This window comes from Oncorhynchus tshawytscha, linkage group LG06 (assembly GCF_018296145.1).
Source record: "Oncorhynchus tshawytscha isolate Ot180627B linkage group LG06, Otsh_v2.0, whole genome shotgun sequence".
Taxonomy (NCBI): domain Eukaryota; kingdom Metazoa; phylum Chordata; class Actinopteri; order Salmoniformes; family Salmonidae; genus Oncorhynchus; species Oncorhynchus tshawytscha.
In genome coordinates, this window is record NC_056434.1 from 26,115,263 (window position 1) to 26,138,526 (window position 23,264).

The 23,264-nt window shown below is 40.4% G+C and overlaps 1 protein-coding gene across 2 annotated transcripts; it reads left to right on the plus strand.

Annotated features, from left to right (window-relative positions):
* Positions 1-6,361: 6,361 nt before the first annotated feature.
* On the plus strand, positions 6,362-20,210 carry si:ch211-216l23.2 (uncharacterized protein LOC565061 homolog). 2 transcript variants are annotated; one of them, XM_024423438.2, is made up of 9 exons: positions 6,362-6,648; positions 8,893-8,979; positions 10,529-10,605; positions 10,700-10,820; positions 13,933-14,132; positions 17,181-17,459; positions 17,720-17,881; positions 18,033-18,293; positions 18,682-20,210. In XM_024423438.2, exons 1-9 carry the CDS (start codon positions 6,596-6,598, stop codon positions 18,717-18,719), a joined length of 1,278 nt encoding a protein of 425 aa, XP_024279206.1. In that variant the 5' UTR covers positions 6,362-6,595; the 3' UTR covers positions 18,720-20,210. The 2 variants fall into 2 exon arrangements, with proteins under 2 accessions (XP_024279206.1, XP_024279207.1); XM_024423439.2 differs by having other exon boundaries at positions 6,364-6,648; positions 8,896-8,979.
* Positions 20,211-23,264: the final 3,054 nt, after the last annotated feature.

Below are 23,264 nucleotides of genomic sequence, written 5' to 3' on the forward strand. Positions count from 1 at the left end.
AGGCCCTCATCACTGTCATTTGCAGGAGGAAAAGAAGGAGATATCGTGGTAAGACAAGGGGTGAGAGCATATGTATATTTGTAAACAATAGATGGTGCACAAAATCTAAGTAAGGCTCAAGGTTTTGCTCGCCTGAGGCAGAGTATCTCATGATAAGCTGTAGACCACACTATTTACCAAAAGACTTTACATCTATATTTTTCATAGCTGTCTATATTCCACCGCAGACCGATGCTGGCACTAAGACAGCACTCAATGAGCTGTGTACGGCCATAAGCAAACATGAAAACACTCAGGCAGGGATGGCGCTCCGAGTGGCCGGGGACTTTAATGTAGGGAAACTCAAATCAGTTTTACCTAAATTTTATCAGCATGTTAAATGTGCCACGAGAGGGGAAAAAAACTCTAGATCACCTTTACTCCACACACATGGGAGTGAGGAGTGAGTGTTATGGGAGTGAGTTCATGCCACCGGTTCTGGTGGATAACAGTACAAAGCTCTCCCTCGCCCTCCATTTAGCAAATCTGACCATAATTATATCTTTCTGATTCCTGCTTACAAGCAAAAACTAAAGCAGGAAGCACCAGTGACTCGGTAAATAAGAAAGTGGTCAGATGAATCAGATGCTAAGCAACAGGACTGTTTTGCTAGCACAGACTGGAAATATGTTCCGGGATACTTCCGATGGCAGTACACAACAGCAGTCACTGTGTATTGATGACGTCGTCCCCTCAGTGACTGTAAGTAGCCACGAACTGCCCAGTGAAATGAACCTACCAGACGAGCTAAATTAATTCTATGCTCGCTTCAAGTCAAAGAACCCCGAAACATGCATGAGAGCACCAGCTGTTCTGGATGACTGTGTGATCACGCTCTCCGTAGCCAATTTGAGTAAGACCTTTAAAACCTCTTAAAGAGGCTGCGAATTTTTGCAGCTTTTTGTTAAAAATCACGCAAAATTTCAACGTCCTGCTACTCATGCCAGGAATATAGTACATGCATATGATTAGTATGTGTGGATAGAAAACACTCTGAAGTTTCTAAAACTGTTATAGTCTGTGACTATAACAGAACGTGTGTAGGAGGCAAAATCCCAAGGAAAACTGTTCACAAAAAACCATCAGTCTCTGTATTGTCTATGGCAAGGGAAAATAGATAGGGCCCAGTTTACAATGCCTACAGCTTCCACACGATGTCGCCAGTACTGGCAATTGAGTTGAAGTTAATCCTTGGTGAAATGAGGAATAGGCACTTCCTGTCTTCAGGTACACCGGAGGAAGTTATGAAAGAGGGAATGTAAAGAAGCTCGCCAAAGGTAATGAATGTTTTATATTTTATTTCTGCGTTTTGTGTAGCGCCGGCTACGCTAATTATTTTATTTTCTATTTTCTATTTTTTATCTCATTTTTACTTAACCATTTATTTTTCTTAACTTCTTAAATCTTGTTGGTTAAGGGCTTGTAAGTAAGTATTTCACTGTAAGGTCTACACACATGTGACAAATCAAATATAAATTTGATTTGAATCTCCAGCATTTTTGCCACCTGACCCATCATTGTAAATAAGAAATTGTTCTTAAAACTTGTTATGGCTGCAATCCCGGTAACGGGATCGATATGACAACTACCAGTGAAAATAGAGGGCGCCAAATTCAAACCACAGAAATCTCATAATTACAATTCCTAAAACATACATGTGTCTTATATCATTTTAAAGCTATTTTTGTTGTTAATACCACCAAAGTTTCCAATTTCAAATAGGCTTTTCAGCGAAAGCACTACAAACGATTATGTTAGGTCTCCACCAACCACAATAAGCACAGACATTTTCCAGCAAAATATAGCATTCACAAAAAGCATAAATAAATAAAATTCATCACTAACCTTGAATTATCTTCATCAGATGACACTCATAGGACTGTATGTTACACAATACATGCATGTTTTGTTTGATAAAGTTCATATTTATATAAAAAAATCAGAGTTTACATTGGCGCATTAGATTCACTAGTTCCAAAAACATCAAGTGATTTTGCATAGCCACATCGTTTCAACAGAAATACTCATCATAAACGTAGATGATAATACAAGTTATACACATGGAATTATAGATATACCTCTCCTTAATGCAACCGCTGTGTCATAAATTTCTCCAAAGAAATCAGAATCAAATCAAAAAATCCAAAATCAGGATTTGGCCTTGGGAAATGGGCTACGGGTAGGTCTAGTCCGTGAAACAAAGCCTACCCCCATAGCCTACAGATATTGTATTCTTCCCTTCAGAGTTTACAGTACACTGGCAAAGTCAGATAGACATATCTTGTGCCACTACCTGGGCTAAATCTTAGCCACCAGAGCAGGGGTACCCAAATTAACTGGTTGAACCCTCTTTTACCCAAGAGAGAGGCTAAAGAAACATCAGAATAATACCATAAAAATCACACCGGCCTTTCCAATTCAAACAACAACTAAGATCTGATGAATTAATAAACAAAATAATAAATTGATAAAAGGATGAAAAAATGGGTGTGCGCCTCACACAGACAGAGGACGTGCACGAGAAGCTCTCGGAGCTCCGAGAGGTGTCAACGAACAGAAGAGAGTTTTTTTTATTTTTTTTATTTGATTTTATTGTAACCAGACACAAATGCAAATCAACAGCACAGGTAAAATGAAAAATACATCAAAATATATTTAAGATGAAAAACTATTCAGAAAACAGACATCTGAAGGAGATAACCACCCTAAGTGGTGACCTGCGGAGGCAGAAGAAGGCTTTTTACAAAGCAAGGGAGGATGAGAAACCAGTGTTGAAGGATACCTGATATTAAGACCTTGTTACTTGCACATGAAAAGCTTGTGCCGAGCTGAGTATCATGGCAGGGACAGAAGGAGGCAGATGAAGGAGAGCATTGATTTCACAAAGATCCTCCCAATATCTCTCAAAACTCCTGGGGTGACAAAAGATCAGGAGAACTAAAAGCAATAAAGAAAGAGGTGGAGGAGCACATTTGTGGAGTCCACAGCGACCCCAGATGTGAGGACGAGCTAGAGGAGATGGCAAAACTCATCAAACCAGATGAGCCCACCATCCCCTTTGAGGTGTCGTAACCCATCTGGCAGGAGGTAAATTACTTTCTCAAGAAGGCCAGAGGAAGATCAGTGCCAGGGCCTAATGGTATTCCGTACAAGGTGTTAAAATACTGTGAGAGGCTCAAGAGGAGACTCTGGAGGCTGCTGAAAGTGGCTTGGAGAAAAGATTATCTTGCAGAAAGATGGCCAGATGCTGAGGGGTGTTTCATTCCAAAAGAAGAAAACTCCACAAACATCAAGCAATTCCAAACCATCTCACTCCTCAATGTGGAAGATAAAATCTTCTTTGGAATTCTTGCAAAGAGGCTGACAACATTCATGTTGGACAATAACTACATTGACACCTCAGTACAAAAGGTTGGAGTTCCAGGAGTGTCCGGCTGCCTTGAACACACGTAAGCAAGGAGATCTGACAGTCCTGTGGCTAGACCTAACCAATGCCTACGTAACCATACCCCACAATCTGGTGGAAACTACACCCAAACCCACCATGTTCTTGTGAGATTCCAGAAGCTCCTCCAGTGCTACTTTGACATCTTAAAGATGCGCTTCATAAGTGGAGACTTCACCACCACATGGCAAAGGCTGGAGGTAGACAATGTCACCGGGTGCATCTCAGTTACTCTGTTTTCTGCAGTGATGAAACTCCTTGTCAAATCAGCAGAGATGCTAAGAAGGGGTGTAGTACTGGCAAGCGGCGTCCAGCAGGCTCCAATCAGAGCAGAAAAGTCCGTTCCAGGAGGCAGATGGATTCCGGAAGATCTGGTAGAGCTCACCAATTGGGCCAGAATGGTGTTCAAGCCTACAAAATCCAGAAACCTAGAACTGAACAAGAGACATGTCCAGGAACGGTAACGATCTATTAAGATCAGAGAGGAGACCATCCCCACTGTCAGAGAGGAGCCTCAACGAGAAAGAGAGTGTGAAGGCGATGCTCTTGCAAGTCAACCTTTAGATGACATCAACTTCTTGATGACTCAACTTGCCACTATTTGCCTATGAGGTTAAGCTTTCAACCATGGAGGCTCTCGAGAAGAACATTAACAACTTCCTCAGGAGATGGCTGGTATAGTCCCAAGAAGCTTCTACGCCATTGACCTGGCATTGATTATCATGTCACCAGAATAAGACCCTAGACGTTTATTGGAAAGGAGCATCAAGCACATCACTTTGCACTTTCACCACCATGTGAAGTTCATCATGATTTATTTTGTCTGTAGTCTAATAAACTGCATACTTTCCTGACCGGTCATAGTGGGAGGACCACACAACATGTCATCGCATGACTCCAAGTTTACTTTGATATGATGGTTATTATAACAATATCTGGATGGATGAATAGATAGATAGATGCATAGATAAATGCCCCATGACTGTGAGACCTAATCATGATGAAACCTGTATTCAATCAAATAAGCCACACGTAGCAAGTAAGCCATTTTATTTTTTGTTAACCAAATTCAACACTCATTTGTATTTATTATGGAACCCTGAGCTGCTGCTCTTCCTGGGGTCCAGCAACATAAGACAGTTACATACAGTTTAAAATACTATATGACATTACATTTCATAACACCTTGCCCAACACATTCAGTGCGTTCCCTCAGGCCACCACCACATATTTACAATACAACATCCATATGCACATGTGTGTAGATTGCGTGTCTTATCATGTGCATGTGTGTCTCTGCTTGTATGTGTCTTTTCACAGTCCTTGCTGTTCCATAGGGTGTATTTTTATCCCTGATGTGGAATAGAGTTCCATGTAGCCATAGCTCTATGTAGTACTGTGGGCCTCCCATAGTCTGTTCTTGACTTGGGGATTGTGAAGAAACCTTTGGTGGCATGTCTTATTTGGTATGCATGGGTGTCCGAGCTGTGTGATAGTAGTTTATAAAACCTCTTAAGCGTTGCAGTGATTTCACTCGCTGTAGTAGCTGACGTGTATAGTTTTGAGTCATCCTCTTATATAGCCACTCTGGCTTTACACAAGGCCAGTGGCATGCCATAAGTAAAGATTGAAAAATTTAAGGGGCCTAGATAGCTGCCCTGGGGAATTCCTGATTCTACCTGGATTATGTTGGAGAGGCTTCTATGAAAGTACACCTTCTGTGTTCTGTTAAACCGGTAACTCCTTATCCACAATATAGCAGAGGGTGTAAAGCCATAATATATATGTTTTTCTATCAGAAGACTATAATCAATAATGTCAAAAACTCCTCGCTTGGTGAGTGAAAAACATGAAAAAGCAACACCTACTGGAGAAGATGTTGGGCCCAGTCATCTTGCTTCGCCTATTCCTCTCTGACTGTTTCTTTTAAGATTCCCAGTGTCTGTGACGCCCGCCATTTGGTGCGACACAGACTCGGTGGAGAGCGTGGTGAAGCAGAGAAGATGCTGTCTGTCCTGCTGAGTTTGGATGCAGTCTTTATCTGACAAGGTCAAGTTATGATGTGTCAGTTATCCTGTGAGAACCTTTGTCCCGAACCCATTACGGTATTTTAGGTGCCAAGCTTATGGTCATGTTGCAATAGTGTGTAGGAGGGAAATTCCTAGATGTGAGAATTGTGCAGGAGGGCATGAAACAGAGGAATGTGTAGTATCAGTGGAAAAAGTTGTGTGTTAACTGTCGGGGTATCCATGGTGCATAGTGTTGGAGATCAGAAGTGTCCAAGGAGAGAATGGCAGGTTGAGGATCCGATAAGGCCAAGTAGTGGAATAGTGGTGAGGTAATGGGTGTATGTTAGTTGGTAGGGCAATGTTTCTTCCCTTTTTTAATATATATATATGTGTGTGTTTTTTATTGAACCTTTATTTAACTAGGCAAGTCAGTTAAGAACAAATTCTTATTTACAATGACAGTCTACCCCGGCCAAACACAGACGAGGCTGGGCCAATTGTGTGCTGCCCTATGAGACTCCCAATCACAGCCAGATGTGATACAGCCTGGATTCGAACCAGGGACTGTAGTGACACCTCTTGCACTGAGATGCAGTGCCTTAGACCACTTGAGAGCACAGGAGCCCTTTTCCAGTCATTTTTCCTTCCCTTTTTGTGTCACAAAGTGTAAAGAATTCACACTCCAGATCAGTAGACGGGAAACACAGGGCTTGATGACTTAAGAGGCCGTGACAGGTCTCACACTCCAGTGCAGTAGGTGGCGATGTAAGCAGCTTTCAGTTGGTTGCGATCTGCCAATTCAAATTTAAAGAAGAAGAAGAAGAAGAAGAAGAAGCCCGTGGCTGTGTTCGAGAGCATCAACACGACTGCCTATTGACTGATTTATAAATCACTTTGCGTCATAAATAACAATTCATTATTATTTGTAGATCAGTCCGAATGTACCACATGATACATTGCGGTTTTGATCCTTTTCAATACGGCCTGGTTATTTAACCTATGTTAGGGCGCACTGTTAGCTAGCAAGCCATCATTCGTCTGTTTGGCCAAATACTTATTTTCCACGGTTTATTTAGAGGTATTCCCACTTGACGAAAGTGCAATGTCGTCGTGGGCACCAAGCGGCAGACGGCCTCAACCCAACCCAAATGGAGGGTAAGTGGCTAGCTAGCGTAGCTTGAATCAGCCTCATTCTTGCCTGGTTAGCTAGCTAACTAGCTAGATATGAAACTACCTATAGCAGAAGTCATATCTGGAGCCTAACTAGCTAGCCAATTAACCGGATAACTATTGTATTGTGGGTGGGTGTGTGTGTAACGTTGTTAGCTTAGCTAGCTAACGCAGCTATCCACAAAGGAATGGCTAACGTTAGATGTTCATAGTATGTGAGCAGAGTTGAGCGGTCGGAAATCGTTTTCCTACGGAACTCCACGTACTCTCCAGCGACACTGCTAAAAACTGCTCTTGCACAGGGTTGAAAAAATATTGCCGCGACAAATTCGCTGTTAAAATTTAAATCACAATTTAACCAACCCCCATCTATTTGTGTGGCTACATGGACCTACCATTTGGTTTTGAAGTATTGAAACCAACCCATATGATTTCAATGAAAATGTATTTTAATAAACATGAAAGGGTGACTTAGAAGCGTTGATCATTTCAAATAGGTTTGCTATTGTACATGTTTTGTTAAACAGTATATAAACATTTTAAATAAGTCGCGAGCCAGACAGGTAGCCTATGAAGGAACGAAAATGAATTTAGGCTATATTAGCCTATTTAACTATTTATTTATTTTTTTCATTTGCGAGTCCGACACACTAGACTGGCAGGAACATTAAGCTCAGCATTTAAACAACATTTTGTTGTATTATATTCTAAATTGCGTTTATAGGTGTTGACTTACTTATAATATATAATGCTAGATAATCCGGTTTTTGGCGGATAATGTTGGTTCGAGGGCCGTCCGGCAAACTGTGCCAATATTTCCTCCACAAACACCGGTTTCGAGGGCAATATCACATTTATACAAAGGTTACTAACATATTCAAATAATGATTGACATATTTATATTAAACGTTATTTCATCCTTCCACGATATAGTCCCGACACAAATCTTGGTTTACAATCAAGCCAACTGGTTCGTTCCATCGTTTGGGTCTTTGTGTGACAAAAAAAGATACATGTCAAATAACACCATCTGACTTCTCAAATAAGCTTGTTGACCAATCAGGACCCGAATAGGACTGCACGTCACATAATCATTTAACGCGTTCATGAATTTTTTTACGTAGTTATTAAACATTGATTTTTTTTTTTTACGTAGTTATAACACACTGGTGTTTCATATGTCATAACGATTCGTCGATATGAATGTTATGATGCTGGTAAAGTTGTCTCGCGCACCTACAGTGCTGGCCATTAAAACATTTTTTTTTTTTAATAAGCTATCTAGCTCATGGATGCAAACAATGTCCTTCCCCAAAAAGATAGCAAAACATAATCTGTTTCAGTAGTAGTTAGCTAGCTAACAATATAGCTAGGTGTCAGCATCTAAAATAACCCTAAATTATAAGACACTTCTTAGAAGTTAGCCACAATAAGTATTAGCCACAATAGTGGACTTTGCAGTTAGCCTTCAAAATATACGTATGTCATTGACAGTGATGCAAATTAATACAAGTAGTAGAATTATGCCATAATTGAATAAGTCATGCTAAACATGTTTGGAATGTTATAAAATCAACAAAAGACAATCATTTGTTAATTTGACAAAAAATCTGTTGAAATCACCCTGGATGTATTATACTTTAGAATTGCATTGGGGCATACTTATTTCACTGTACAGTCTTACCCCATGTCATTGAAATACAATACATGAGCTAAACTTTCAAGAGATCACATTTTTTATTTATAAATACTTTGCTACAATTACACAGCCAGCTACCTACCTTTTTTATGTTAGCATGTGCACATAGTTCACATCATGCTTTCGGGATATGTCTTTTCAGATTCCACAATGATTCTTTAGTTGGTGACACTACATCACCACACGCCCACTCTTGGTCCTCCTCATCTTTGGTCCTCCTCATCAAGTCACCTTGATTTTGCACCTGTGTTGCACCTGTTTCTTTATGAATATATTTAGCGAAGTCCATGACAGTAGCTAAAGCAAGGGGCTGTAACGGCACACAAGTGGCCTACAAATGCATTCTGGGCCAGGCATGCCCTGAGCTTGTGAAGTGAACGGTACTGGAGCGGCAAGAAGTCCGACGCTCCAGCCTTTGGGGGGGAAACTCGCTCTGCGCTCCAGTCAAATGGGTCAATCTCCATTCCTTGCTCCGCCCACGTACTTATGGCTGTGATGCTAATAGCTGGCTAACTGTAAATCTCCTTCAGCAGTGTTAAACCTCTTCGGCCTTTTCGAAGACCAGCACCATACCCAGTGAGAGAAGACCGGACCGACGACCACAAGGATTCTGAGAGGTAGTTAACAATGCAGCTAACAAAGGGTGGCTTTGTAAATTTTACTCTGGAGTGCTAGAGTACGCTCTGGGCATTTTGTAAATTCAGAATGTTGTCAGATTCTCTGTTTGTAAATTGAGTGTTTCACTCTCTGAGTGTTCCCAGTGCACACTCGACGCTCTGACGGGGGAGTAGGGTTGATCTGAGTTTTCTGACCTCACAACGGCAGTCAAGCACCCAAGCTAACTGGCTAAAGTTGTCTAGCTTGCTAGCTATATTCAGACACAAATGAGAGAACACCTCACCCTGACCATTTTACTCGCCCTAGCCAAGCTGGTTAGGCTGTTTTCATGTTAACTAGGGCGTTGGTGACTAACTGTGCTGCTAACAACAATGTATTTCCTTTTTGTTTCTGACTTTTACTGACACCGGTTATATTCGACGGGTGTTGTGCGTTCGTAAATTGATTAGTTAATCTGCGCTCTGACAGACTCAGACGAGACTGCTCTGAAGTCAGATTAGATAGCCAGAGTGAATTTACGAACACACCCTAAGTTAGCTAGCTAGTCAACATTCCTTGATTGACTGTTGATAAATGTTCATGGCAGGTTTTGAGGGTAGTGGACTAAACTCAACTCTACAGGACGTGTAAATGCAGGCTATTTTCTTTTTATTTACTTTTTTCTGATTTCGGAGCTCAAGTCCACCCACACTAGTTGCCGCTCAACTCCATCATAAATTGTGGAGTGTAGTTGGCTAGTTCCGCGGATATCAGTCTGAAACAAGTCTCTGTAAAAAATATATATATATATATAATTAAAGACACGATAGTCTCTACAAGCAGAATGTTGAATAAATTATATTTACACTTCCATTACCGGTTGTGCATGCTGCTGGTCCGTCTGGCGGTAGGTGGAGTTAGGGTATCCACAGGAAAGTGTTGTTTACCCTACATTGCCGGTAGTTTCTGTCACTTGTATTTTCAATCTGTTGACGCATTGCATGTGATGCACAACATGTAAACAATATCCGAATGTCGTTGACCAACGCACTTTTCTAGCAATATTGGCCATATTGTGCAAGTGTTTGTCACCCTGCGAATTGCATCATTATTCAAAATAAAAAACGGAAATACAAACTATACAGACCAGCGTACTGAAGTTCTGGTTGATAACAGTTCCCTGTGGATATTTTGTATCCAATTTACCTCCGACATGGGGACAAAATCGGCAGACAACCGGTAAAGTAAGTTGAAATGAAGTTTGTTTCAACATTCTGAATTTTAATGGGACAGTTGGGGAATGCTGAGCCTGCATGTTAGTGTGTAAGTATTTCACTCTAGTATTCTAAAAAGGCTAGTTTGAGGGTCATGATGCTGTGTGGTGAGGTGGTGTGTCAAAACATGCAATCAAATGGTTTGTGAATATGTACCATAATCTGCTAATGCCAAATACTTGTTATGATGTCTGCTCCATCTGAAGAATAAAGTAGGCACACCTGTGTGTAGGGTGGAGAAAGGGGTGAACAAATGCTACAAAGCCTAGTGAGGTTTTTGTTGTGTTACTTTCAGTTACGAGGAGTTGGACCAACAGCATGACTACTCCGGTAACAACATGGACTATGAAGGATATCAACATCAACAAAATGGTAAGATCACATTTCTCTTATGTGGTCGGTCTGTCAACTAAATAAATGTATTTGCCAACAACCTGTTTAGAAAATGTCTTCTCTCCCTTCTCAGCTTCTCCCAAAGTTTACAATGCAGCTGACAAACGTAGCTCCCTCTACCAGCGGTTCTATAAGCAACTCCAGGAGAAGACACCTGCCGACTGTGTGGTTCTGTCTGTGAGCAACCAGAGCACGTGAGTAGCTCACCTTTTAAGAAAATAGGGTATTTATGCGTTTTGGATTTTCCTTTCGGCAATATTTTCTATGCCCTTGTAAGGGGAGGTGCATGTGTGTTTCTCCAGGAGTGAGGATGGAGAATTCAGCAACTGTGGTGGTTGTCTGAAAAGGAATTAAAATACCCATACACCTGTTGGGGATTACTTGTGTGGGAATTTAACTGTAATTGCCAAGAAGAACTATGTAGGAATGGCAACAACCTGGAAACTAAACTGAAGTCAATTGTAAGATTGACTGAGGTAAATGTAAAACTATTGTTTTAGCTTCTCTAAACGGGCCAAATGCTACTGCTGTTCTTTTTTGTTTGTTTTTTACACACTTACATAAACTTCCATACTACTCATGTCTGTCTCTCCAGGTTGACTGAACATTTTTCTTTTACATCTACTTGTAGAAAACTGCCCCCCTGTTTTATGAATCAGTCCCCCCCCAAGACTTGTAGTAGTTTTTGTTTTCCTTGCAATCACTTATAAATTAGTTTCTTCACATGCAGAAATTCAAACTCTCTCTGCTTAAAAAAATATAAATTGCACCATCCTCGGCTTAAAGGAGATTCACCATATCAACATCTCCTGTGAAGCCAGATTTTGGTTCAAATTGCGCCCAGTTAATTAAACTTGAATAACTCTATTAGGGATTGTTCGATATACCATAATATGCCAACTTGATTCGTTGAAGATACATATTTGGTTGATTCTTGACATAACCATCAAAAACATGAATCCAGACATTCACCACAGACACTACAGAACAATCAACAAAAACATAACACAATGTGTTATGAAAACAAAAAACCTCTTGGAGAACATCACTTTTTGTTGTAAACAGTCATGCAATGCGTTGTTCAAAGTGCACTCTCAATTCTTAATCTGATCATCATCGGTCTGACAGTGAATATTGTACACACTTTTCTGGAATGTGTCACGTAATACATGTGTATTTAACTCTACTTTTCACCCGTTCATATATTTCATGAAATGGGATAGATGAGTTAGCCATCCAAACTCATGAAACGGAATGAAGCTTTTATAACCATCTCTGAAGAAAATGTAGAAGTTGTCCAGTTCTTGCAGCAATCGAAGAGACTGAAGGTCCATTGACCTCCATGGGTTCACTCTGCCTTTAAAAAAAATAAGTTATGTTACAAAGAAAGGCTAACTTGTTTTAATTTCATACTGTAAGTAGCCTGCTTTAGCACTGCTTTGGTAGCTACTTACACCTGTAAATAGTAGTAACAGGATGGAATTGCTGCCATTTTTAAATGATTGTATGCTCCCCATAAAACACTTGCCATGTCTACCCCTAGCAAACCTATTCAATTCCCTGCTCAAAAGTGTTATTGCAACACTCACATAAAATGTAACAATGTTACATTTGAATATAGCCTACCAAAAAATGCCCAGTGTAGTAATAATAACACTATCGGCTGATCTTTTTCCCTTTTCTTCATAGTGTGCTATAAAGTTATGTTTTCTCAGTGTTATCATGTAAACCCGGATGACCTATGCAACTTACATCTTTATACTGTTAACTCACGCTCATCTTGATCCTTGTGGACACGACACATTCAACTTCCGTCTTTTGAAATGCTCACCCCTGCCTAAACGTATTGCTGATACTTTCTCTGAGAAGAAAAGACCTACAAACTAAAAACTGGTGCCAAAAGATGCTGTTTTGTGGAGAAATTGAATAAGTGCTGTGTTAATTGACAGTCGTGTTTTTACTGAAGCAGCGTTTTAAACATTCATCACAAGTGTTATGATGTGTACCTGTTGTGGGCTTTGAGACATCACTGTCCCACCTTCCTCAACATATTGTATGTTACACACACAGTAGTGACTGTGGGTTCAATGAAGATTGTCACTGGTCAATACTGTTCATGCTCTTTCAATACTGTAGATTAATTTATGTTTATAAGCATATTTAAATACAAAATGCACATCAACAGAAAGAACTCACAGCAGGCTGGATTTAATCACCTTATCACATACATTTTTATAATATTAGGCCTATGGATATTAGGCTTGGGCGGTATCCAGATTTTCATATTGCCATACCTTCCCTTCTCTCATCCCGTGATTTACGGTATTACCGGCATAGCACACAAGGGGGTGCTAAAATCACAAGAGAAGCCCATTGGGCCTCTGTTACCAGACTACTAAAAATTTGCACAAACTAATAGCGAAATCTCATAAGACGCTTTTAGTATATGCTAACGAGCGAAAAATTAACAAACGAATTGCAAATCCAGCACAGTTATACAAGCATAGCTCATAGCTACAGAATGTACATTTCGGTGAGTGTTGAGATTTACAAGCAAAAGTGAATGAGATACATTGTTCAAATGAACAAAGTTGTGATACATGCTTTTCTGAAGGGACAGCAGCATGTGTACACGGAGCACAGGGGAGAAGAACGCAGGAGAAAAGCTATTAGGAAGCACAGGGGAAAAACAGCAACTGTACAGGACTCATTCAGAGCTCTGACTACTGACAGAAAGCTTTTTATAAGATATCTGATGGCAAACATTTACTAGTGAATTGCATAGAAGTGTAACTTCACCTCGTGTGCTGCACAACAGAGACTCACCGATATAGAAAGCTATGGACTCACTAGCTCCCATTGTGCTATTTACAAACACACACATGACTGGATCAACTATTCTGGGGAAGTATGGTAAGCTTCATAATGTGACAGGTGAAATGATGAACGCATTCTGCTTTATCTCCTAAAGTATTGTACAAGTTGACTGCAGGTATTAACAAACAAAAAAAGTACCTACAAATATTCAAATGTATTGATATCGCATGGTTTTTTCCAAATACCCCCAGTATACGTTATACCGCCCAAGTCTAATGGATATACCAGGTTATCCTGCTCTTCACTGGTCACTTAACTACACCTTGATAGGAGTTGTGATTCAGTTGAGGTGTCTTTGTGGTTGATTGAAGCCAGGCCTGGACATGCTGCCACAGCACAGCGGTGCTGCTCTCCTCTCACACGACATGCCTGCGCACCCCTCGTTTGTGTGCAGAAGTCAATAACCAGCTTTCTTCTCTTCTTTCAAAGGGATTACCCCAAATCTATAGGCCACTGTTTGCAGGACCGTGGCCTCTCGGTGGAAATGATTTACCTGCAGGCGGAGTCGGGCCTGACCCGGGCCCTACAAGATGTCCGCTCCGACGGTTCCCCCTTATGTATTCTCGTCGAACAGACTAACGTAGCTCTGTCCTCGTGCACAGTAATCATATTTTCAGAATCCCTCAAAAGTAAGTCCCCCACAGTCACCTGGCCCCTTCTAACTAAACAATTAAAAATGTATATCTAAAAGAGCAACAATACCAAGTCTCACACTCCTGATAAAATCTTTTTTAATTTAGATAATTTAAGGGTGATATATAATATTAGGCCTATGGTGATTTTAGTTTAATTCTGTAGTTGAGTACTCAGCAGTTCACAGTTCTATTCAGAGGCTTTCACATTAAACTTAATATTAATTTAGGTTTGAAATAATACTGACATATATATATACAGTACCTGTCAAAAGTTTGGACACACCTACTCATTCAAGGGTTTTTGTTAATTTTTACTATTTTCTACATTGTATAATAATAGTGAAGACCACTATGAAAAACATATGGAATCATGTAGTAACCAAAAAAGTGGGAAACAAATCAAAATATATTTGAGATTCTTCAAAGTAGCCACCCTTTGCCTTGATGACAGCTTTGCACACGCTTGGAATTCTTTCAACCAGCTTCATAAGGTAGTCACCGGGAATGAATTTCAATGAACAGGTGTGCCTTGTTAATCTATGGAATTTCTTTCCTCCTTAATGCGTTTGAGCCAATCAGTTGTGTTGTGACAAGGTAGGGGTGTTAGTCCTATTTGGTAAAACACCACGTCCATATTATGGTAAGAACAGCTCCAATAAGCAAAGAGAAATGACAGTCTGTCATTACTTGAAGATATGAAGGTCAGTCAATCCAGAATATTTCAAGAACTTTCAAAGTTTCTTCACGTGCATTCGCAAAAACCATCAAGCGCTATGATGAAACTCTCATGAAGACCGCCGCAGGAAAGGAAGACCAAGAGTTACCTCTGTTGCAGAGGATAAGTTCATTAGTTACCAGCCTCAGAAATTGCAGCCCAAATAAATGCTTTACAGAGTTCAAGTAACAGACCCATCTCAGCATCAACTGTTCAGAGGAGATTGCGTGAATCAGGCCTTCATGGTCAAATTGCGGCAAAGAAACCACTACTAAAGGACACCAATAAGGAGAAGAGACTTGCTTGGGCCAAGAAACACGAGCAGTGGACATTAGCCCGGTGATAATTTGTCCTTTGGTCTGATGAGTCCAAATTTGAGATTTTTGGTTCCAACCGCCATGTCTTTGAGATGCAGAGTAGGTGAACGGATGATATCTGCATGTGTAGTTCCTACCTTGAAGCGTGGAGGAGGTGTGATGATGTGGCGGTGCTTTGCTGGTGACACGGTCTGTGATTTATTTAGAATTCAAGGCACACTCAACCACAGCTACCACAGCATTCTGCAGCGATACACCATCCCATCTGGTTTGGGCTTAGTGGGACTATGATTTCTTTTTCAATAGGATGTTGGCCCATCACACCTCCAGGCTGTGTAAGGGCTATATGACCAGAAGGAGAGTGATGGAGTGCTGCATCAGATGACCTGGCCTCCACAATCACCCAACCTCAACCCAATTGAGATGGTTTGGGATTAGTTGGACTGCAGAGTGAAGGAAAAGCAGCCAACAAATGCTCAGCATATGTGGGAACTCCTTTAATTAAGACTGTTGGAAAAGCATTCCAGGTGAAGCTGATTGAGAGAATGCCAAGAGTGCAAAGCTTTCATCAAGGCAAAGGATGGCTACTTTGAAGAATCTCAAATATAAAATATATTTAGATTTGTTTAACACTTTGTTGGTTACTATATGATTCCATATGTGGTGTTTCATAGTTTTGATGTCTTCACTATTATTATACAATGTAGAAAATAGTAAAAAAGAAACACTTTAATGAGTAGGTGTCAACTTTTGACTGGTACTGTATGCACATATCAGTCACACTAGAAAAAGTATTCATTGCTTGATATAAATCCTCAGGAAATGTCAAACTAGCAGATGACAAAAAAAATTACATTGTATTATTTATATATATTTTTAACCTTTTTTTAATGTCTTTTTAAACTACTATTGAATAGCTTCTTAAAGGTGTACTATGCAGCATTTTATATCAGGCTTAATACCCATGCCAATATATCCTCCAAACCATGGCTTCTCAGGCCTTATCACTTAAATCATTTTGATTTCGGGGGAATAAGACTTAAAAATACCTGAAATAAATGAGTACAATTTATATATATTTTTTGTAAAAGAAGCAGTATTGCTGTTCGTACCTCTGAGAACGAGAACCAATCGTGCAACAGGAAGAAGCTGTTTGTGTACATTGAGGGTGGCCAGACCGTCCACTTACCAGTGAACAAGCAACTTTACAGCTTCAAATGATGTTCAAAAAATGTTTTTGTCTCAATGATGTATTACTTTAATTTGACCTATCCTAGACATGTAGGGCTATTACTAGGCGGATACATCATATACATTATATAGCCTAAGGCATTTATATCAATAATGGTAGAATCTAAATCATAACAGCTAAATCATGAACAGGCCATATGCTTGTATTTCTTTAAATATTATCAACAAATACTATTTAATAAGTAAAATTGTTATTTAATATGAACTTTTTCCTGTTCAGCACATGTGTGGTTATGGACCTATATAATATTAAAAATGTTCTCTGGAACTGAAGTACATAATCCTCAACTCTCAAATGATCCTCAAAGATGCCTTTCCTTAATCCACATAAAATGTTATCCTTGAAGCGATACTGCATGTCATGCAAAATCTGTATAGTGAAATAATACTGTGTGGTTAGTATTTATGCACAAATGGATAACTAACCCTTTTCAACTTTTATGCATAAAACATACCAAAAAATACATATTTGCTGTACATCAAAGTAACATTCACCTTATCAAATATATAATACCAGTATTCAAAGTATATGTATTAAAAACATTGTTTAAAATGTGTTAATTTATTACTGATTAATACATATTAATGCAATATGAACTGTTTTGAACACAAATTGCATTGCATTTTCACTCAACCCCAAAGTAAAACCCCATATCAAAATAAACTTGTCTGAAAGAAGTGGGACATATCAGAGCAAGACCTCCTGTATGATTATATAAGTTAATGTCTTAACTTTTAACCTTCAAACCCCTCTACTAGTCCACCGCAACATGCCCAAGGACCATGCCATGGACTTTGTGATGGCGGAATATGGCCGTGGGCTTGGGGAGCGGACGCAGCAGAAGGACCCTGCAGAAACAGGGGCGCGGGCGGCCGAGCTGGTGGATGACTACCTGGAGAGAGAGAAAGTGGAGAGGCATGCTGTGCCCTCTGACACCCGCCAGCTGCTCTTCTTCCTGGCCGAGGGAGTTCACCTGTACCCCGAGGAGCTGAGTACCATCGCGGAGTATCTTCGCAACCGCCAGGACCATCTGCAAGGTGCAGCCACACAACCATAGTGTCCATAGTCTTTATGCACAGTACAAGCTTTTTTATTTAGGACGGCAAATGAAATCTCCTTTTTTTTCTAAGAATTTATGTGATTGTTCGTTGTCTCTAACTACACCATACATTGCAATTTGTTAATGGAAATACAGGATTCTTAGATACTAAAGTGACAATGCTGACTTATAATTTGTCTATTTTTAGGATGTTATACACTCTTATAAAGGGTTGTTCTAATGTTTTCTCTTTCCCAGCCACGTCTGAGACTGGTGATGGCCCCCGGCCTGAGAGGAAGAAGATGTTGCCTCCTGGTTTAGGTAAACCTCCACCGCTGCTACCCACCCCCTCAGGCCCTCATGGCAGAGAGCCACCCCCTGGGATGGGAGAGCACCCTGTCACCCCCCTCATGACTCCAGGTGAGTTACCATTCTCGAAAATAGAAATGTTCTGCAGGGCAGATGGGATCGATATCAGATGGGAATGTTAAAATCAATCACTCATGAGTCACTTGTTATGGCTATGCTTGTATATGTAAGTGTTGACAGTCTCTCTGGTCTGTTTTCTTAGGCTCATACCCCAAGACCAAGCCCCCTCCACTGCTGTCCATGCACCAGGGACAGGGGCTACCTCATCGTCCCACTCATGGCCCCCACGGTCCACTACCTCGAGGACCCCCACACCACCATGGGCCCCCTCCCCCCCGAGGGCCCCCTCCCCCCCGTGGTCTTCCACAGAGTGGCCCCATGCCCCCACACGGCCCCAGAGGAGCCCCACCCTCACTGAAGAGCCTTCACATGGGACCCCAGCCTGGGCTGCTCCCCTGTCCAGGTTAGTCACATGCTTTACTGTTCTACTATTTCATGCCCTTCACGTGTCATCTTAGGTTAGGCTCACTAAGAGCCTTGGACCAGAGCATCAGAGTGTACTTAAAAGCAGCGGGTGGCAGTCCTAGCGCCTCGGACCACAAAACATCAGACATTATTTTCTTTTAATTTCCCAATGCTTCTACATGTTGAATTGTCACTGCTCTTCAACACCAAGCACGTTGTTGACTGCACGGCCAACTTTTGTTCTAGAGTTTTCCCTCTTGTCGTCTTAGGCAGGGGTCAGCAACACATTACAGTACAATACAACAGTAGCATTTCTATAACATGTCAATATCCACAAAACTATTGTACATTTAATCCAATCATGTTCCTGTCTCCTGTCTGATCAGGTGGTCTGCCTCCACACCCTAACACACCCAGGCGCTGAGAGAAGAACACCTCTAGACCACCATGGACAGACAGCAGAAAGCATTAGCGCTGATCAGGAAACACTGTCATACTGGCCTGAGGAGTGGGATCTCCTTCAGCTCAGTGCCCTGCTGCTGCTCTCTCAGGACCCCACACTACCACTCCTCATCTCAGAGCCCTGTATAGATAGTCTCTGCATCCATAGTTTAGCAAGCTGAAATGGAATGTTGGTTTTATTTGACTATTTGGGAGTTCAGAGCTCAATTTTTATGAGTGTTTGAGTTGACCCACAACGATGTTCAGGAGCCAAGTCAGAACATGACTTTTTTTTTTATTGCATTCTCAAATTCTTTTTTTTTTTTTCATTTATCTGTTATTAGTTTTTATCTGAAAATTGGCTATCAAATATTACAATAAACAATAGATTAAAGGCAAATCAATCTCATATCTTTTGCGATCATCTCATCACACTCAATGGTCTGTCTTTGGATCTTTGCTCAATGGTCTGTCTTTGGATTTTTCCTAAGAGGATATGATGCCAGTATGCGATCAACTTAAGAACATAGTAAGAAATTCATGGTAAAGTCTGCACCTGTTTTATTTGGCGCATGTGACAAATATAATGACATTTTAATCTCGTGATAAATATGAAGGTGATATGTTCAGGAGCAGGAATGAGCATGTGTTTATCGACTTCAATATTTATTTTGTTAACTAAGTAAATTGGTAATGATACTGGAGTAAAATTAGCTAGTTAACAATAACTCAGTTTCTTAGGCTCTATTTTAAAATATTTTCTACAGGTTTTTTATTAGAATAAAACATTCCATTGTAGCTTTTTAAGTTGGCGGTCTGAGAGAAATTAATGCTGTTTTAGAGAACTTAATGTTAATTCCTTTTTCTGTGTTATCTCCCATGATCAAATAAAAAATGTAGCACCAACCATCACTCAGTGTTTAGGACAGTATAAAAGGTGTGACTAAACAGTTTCTGGCAGCTGTTTCCTATTGGGAACCCTCCGTATAATGTGCCCATGAAAATGAAGAAGTTATTGTGTTTTTTTTTTTTTTTTACATACACAGTACTATATAAAACATGAGCTACTGTGTGTATCTAAGCCAACCTTGGCAGTGGTCTGATGTAACTTCAGACAATTTGTTGTACTTATCACTAGATGGTGCTATAGATCCATTCAACTATCATCTTTGAAACCACTGCATCGCTAATATCAAATGTGTTTTGTCTTCTCTGACATTGAAAGGCTACAATCAATTTATTTGAATCGGAAGTCCCAGTTATGTTTTCTTTGTTTTTGCCACAAGCCTGTAATGTTGTTTTGCATGAGATTGTTTCCTTAGTAATTTCTTATTCTGTGTCAGTTTAAGCGAACGAAGCACCTCACTGAATTGATTATTAAGATTAAAGGAAATAATCTTGTTACTGAAAGTGTTCTGAGACAGATAAAGGTGCCAGACTTTTTGAAAATTAAATCAATTCCTCTTGAATTCAATTTTCATCCATTTCATATTGCGCTTCATGTCAAAGTGTACACCATTGAGTTTTCTATGTAGGCATACGCAATAGATGTCTAATAACAGTAGTGGTGGCTCTATTCAAAGTGTGAAACAAATAACTATTTTCAGAGAAATGGCTGATATCCTACAACAATGTTGAGAAAGAAAGACCTTGTCGGCTAAGATTCAGACATGTATTTCCAGTACATTGTCGATTGTACAATGCTTGCAAAGTGAAAATCAAATATCTACCCTGTTTGTTTTGTCCTTTGGCAGTGTGTCTTACAGGATGCACACCTCAAATCAAAGTTGATAGGTCGTGTACACAGTATAGCAGACTTAGTGGGTGCAGCCAAATGCTTCTGTTACTAACTCCTAACAATGCAGGAAAATGTCAAACGGTACACAATTATTTCTGTTTTGAAATATCGGAACAAATCCAATTAATTCGATCATGGTTAAGTTGTGTTAGTAGGTGGTTGTGTTAGGTGGTTGTGATGTAGTGTTCTGTTTAGGATTGAGTGTGGCATACAGTCACTGTGAGTGGGTGGACGTGTGTGGTCAGGCATGTTCTCCAGTTGTTTTTGTCTCCCAACTCCTGATCACAGGCCCTCGGCTGCAGCTGTGAAGAATCCATCTACTCTCAAAGTAATGGAGAACTGTTTATGCTTCATTTCACCAGCTGAGAAATGTTGATTGGAGCTTTGTGGGATAAGGGAAAAACAACATCCTATAAATCAGTTGAATGGCTAGACTGAAACATGGATAATCAGACAGACAGATTGTATTCAAACAGTTGATCTGGCAATCTTTTTGCACACATACTGAGAACTTCTTACCCATGTCTTTGCACATGTAGCCTATGTACAGTAAGTAATCACGTTGAGAAAACGTAGATGCACAGCAACACCGCCCTCCCTGTAAAGCCTTATACGTTTACTTTCTGCTTTAGCTTCACAATTGGATATCAATCAAAATGTATCACTATGACTATTCCTGGCACCACTGTGTCAGAATTCACAGGATCTGATCTGCAGTTGGCTCTTAATGGGACTTGTTTCTAAATTACCTTAACCCCAAACTGGGCCTGTGTGTGCTGCTGAGAATGAGATCTTCATTAGGATCCTCCAGCTCTGACCCCCCCCATCGCCACAGATGAGTGCCAGGTAAGCACTCTAACAGCCAAACATGTTGATAATTAGACCCGTTATTGGAAGGTGTTATCACAACAATTAACACTCCAATGTGTGGGTATCTATGGGTGGGGTTGAGTGATTTGGGGTAGGTGGCTTTGTGTCTAGATTGAAAGCCCCCTTCTCATTTAAATGTGACTAAATGCCTATAAGAAAGCCACTAGATTCTGATTGAGCACAGTTCTGTTGGGTACATTTCATTTAATGGTATTTAATATTGAGGGGAAACGTGCTATAAGTCTGCATGTATTTGTGTATATGTGGTATGTAGTGTATGCATGATATTAGTCACCCACTCTGACACAGTAAAGAGAGATAAAAGGCCATGTATTTAGTGTTTCCATCCATTCTTCAAGAGATTTCTCTTTTTCTCCACTGTATTTGGCAAAAACATGCTCCTCTTTCTCTCTTTTTTTCTTGACGTTTTTGGTCGGCTTGGCTGTGCCGCTGTTCCGTCGTTCCTCAGCATCAGGCCCCTCTGCACAATGGGCTTTAATTGGGTTAAGTTTGTCCGCCACAGATAACATTTATTTCTGTTGAGAATAAAACAAATTGCTGGCACTAATGGCAATGTTTAATGTAGCTCTTTTTATTATGGATGGAGGAAATTAGGAGACGACTCCCTACAGAGAGCTGATGTCGTGGGAGTGTTGCAGCTCATCAGAAAATCATTTTCGCTGGAGTGCTGTCATCCTTGCCACTCCCTCCTCTTCCCCTTTTCACTGGCTGCCTGGCCCCTGCATAAGATAAACATACACCAAAAACACACATAACACAGTATGGGAAGCAGAAATCCCTTTGAATGTGTATTAACACAGAAGTCAAGGATTGAATTAAATATTCTAGGTGGGGGGAAAAGATGAGGAAAACAGTTATTACTTAACAAATGGATGACATAATTGATGTACAGTACATGGATGCATGACTATCCCATCAACCAGGACCCCTCTCCACCCCCCTCCTCCGCCAATCTCCCCTCATCATCATTACCATTATTGTGCTCTGGTCCATAGTGGCCTGCTCATGTAGAGCAGCTGAAATCACTCCTGCAAACCCTCCAAACTGTGCTAGGGAACCTGAACAATGGTATAACACAAATGCCTCTATGCACATTTGGCTAGAGTTTAACACAGTCAGAGGAGAGGGATAAATCCTAATAGACCAAAAACATTAAATTAAATATTGGTAAACAAATGTTTATTTTCCCATGCATATTTATTAAAAAGATACTAGAGGCAAAATGTTTTCTATGCTCTCACCTTTGTGCTCATCATCCACACACACCACGCTAACGAGACAAAAGAGTGTGGCTTTGCAGTATTTAAATCAGTTATGTATAATTATTTCCTATAAAAATAGCTTATCTAGGGCATAACCAATGAGATGTAACATTGTCTGTGGAGGGGGGACGTAGCGGAGCTGGCAAGAGTTCAGCTGAACAGAACAGAACAGAGAATCCGCTGTAGGCAACATAAATATAACATGAACTCTCCAGGCTTGTGACAGTACAATGTGGGAGTCTTTAACAGGGCTTTCTGGGGCTTCACTAGGCAGCTAGTCTACTACACAAAGAATATAAGGCATGAGTGAGTGAGTGAGTGAGTGAGTGAGTGAGTGAGTGAGTGAGTGAGTATGCTGTTTCCATCAACTGGGTTGTCTATGATTTGTGTGACACATCCTATGACACATCCTAATGTGTCATCATTAAACGTGTTACCAATAATCAAACAACATTTCAAATCAAGGAACAAACACAGTGATGTCTGTATTGTAAACGTGATTGAGTAAAATGCACATTGAAGTCACATCTCAAATGTTGTTCTAAATCAGCAGGTCCTAAACTAAGGATCGCCTTGA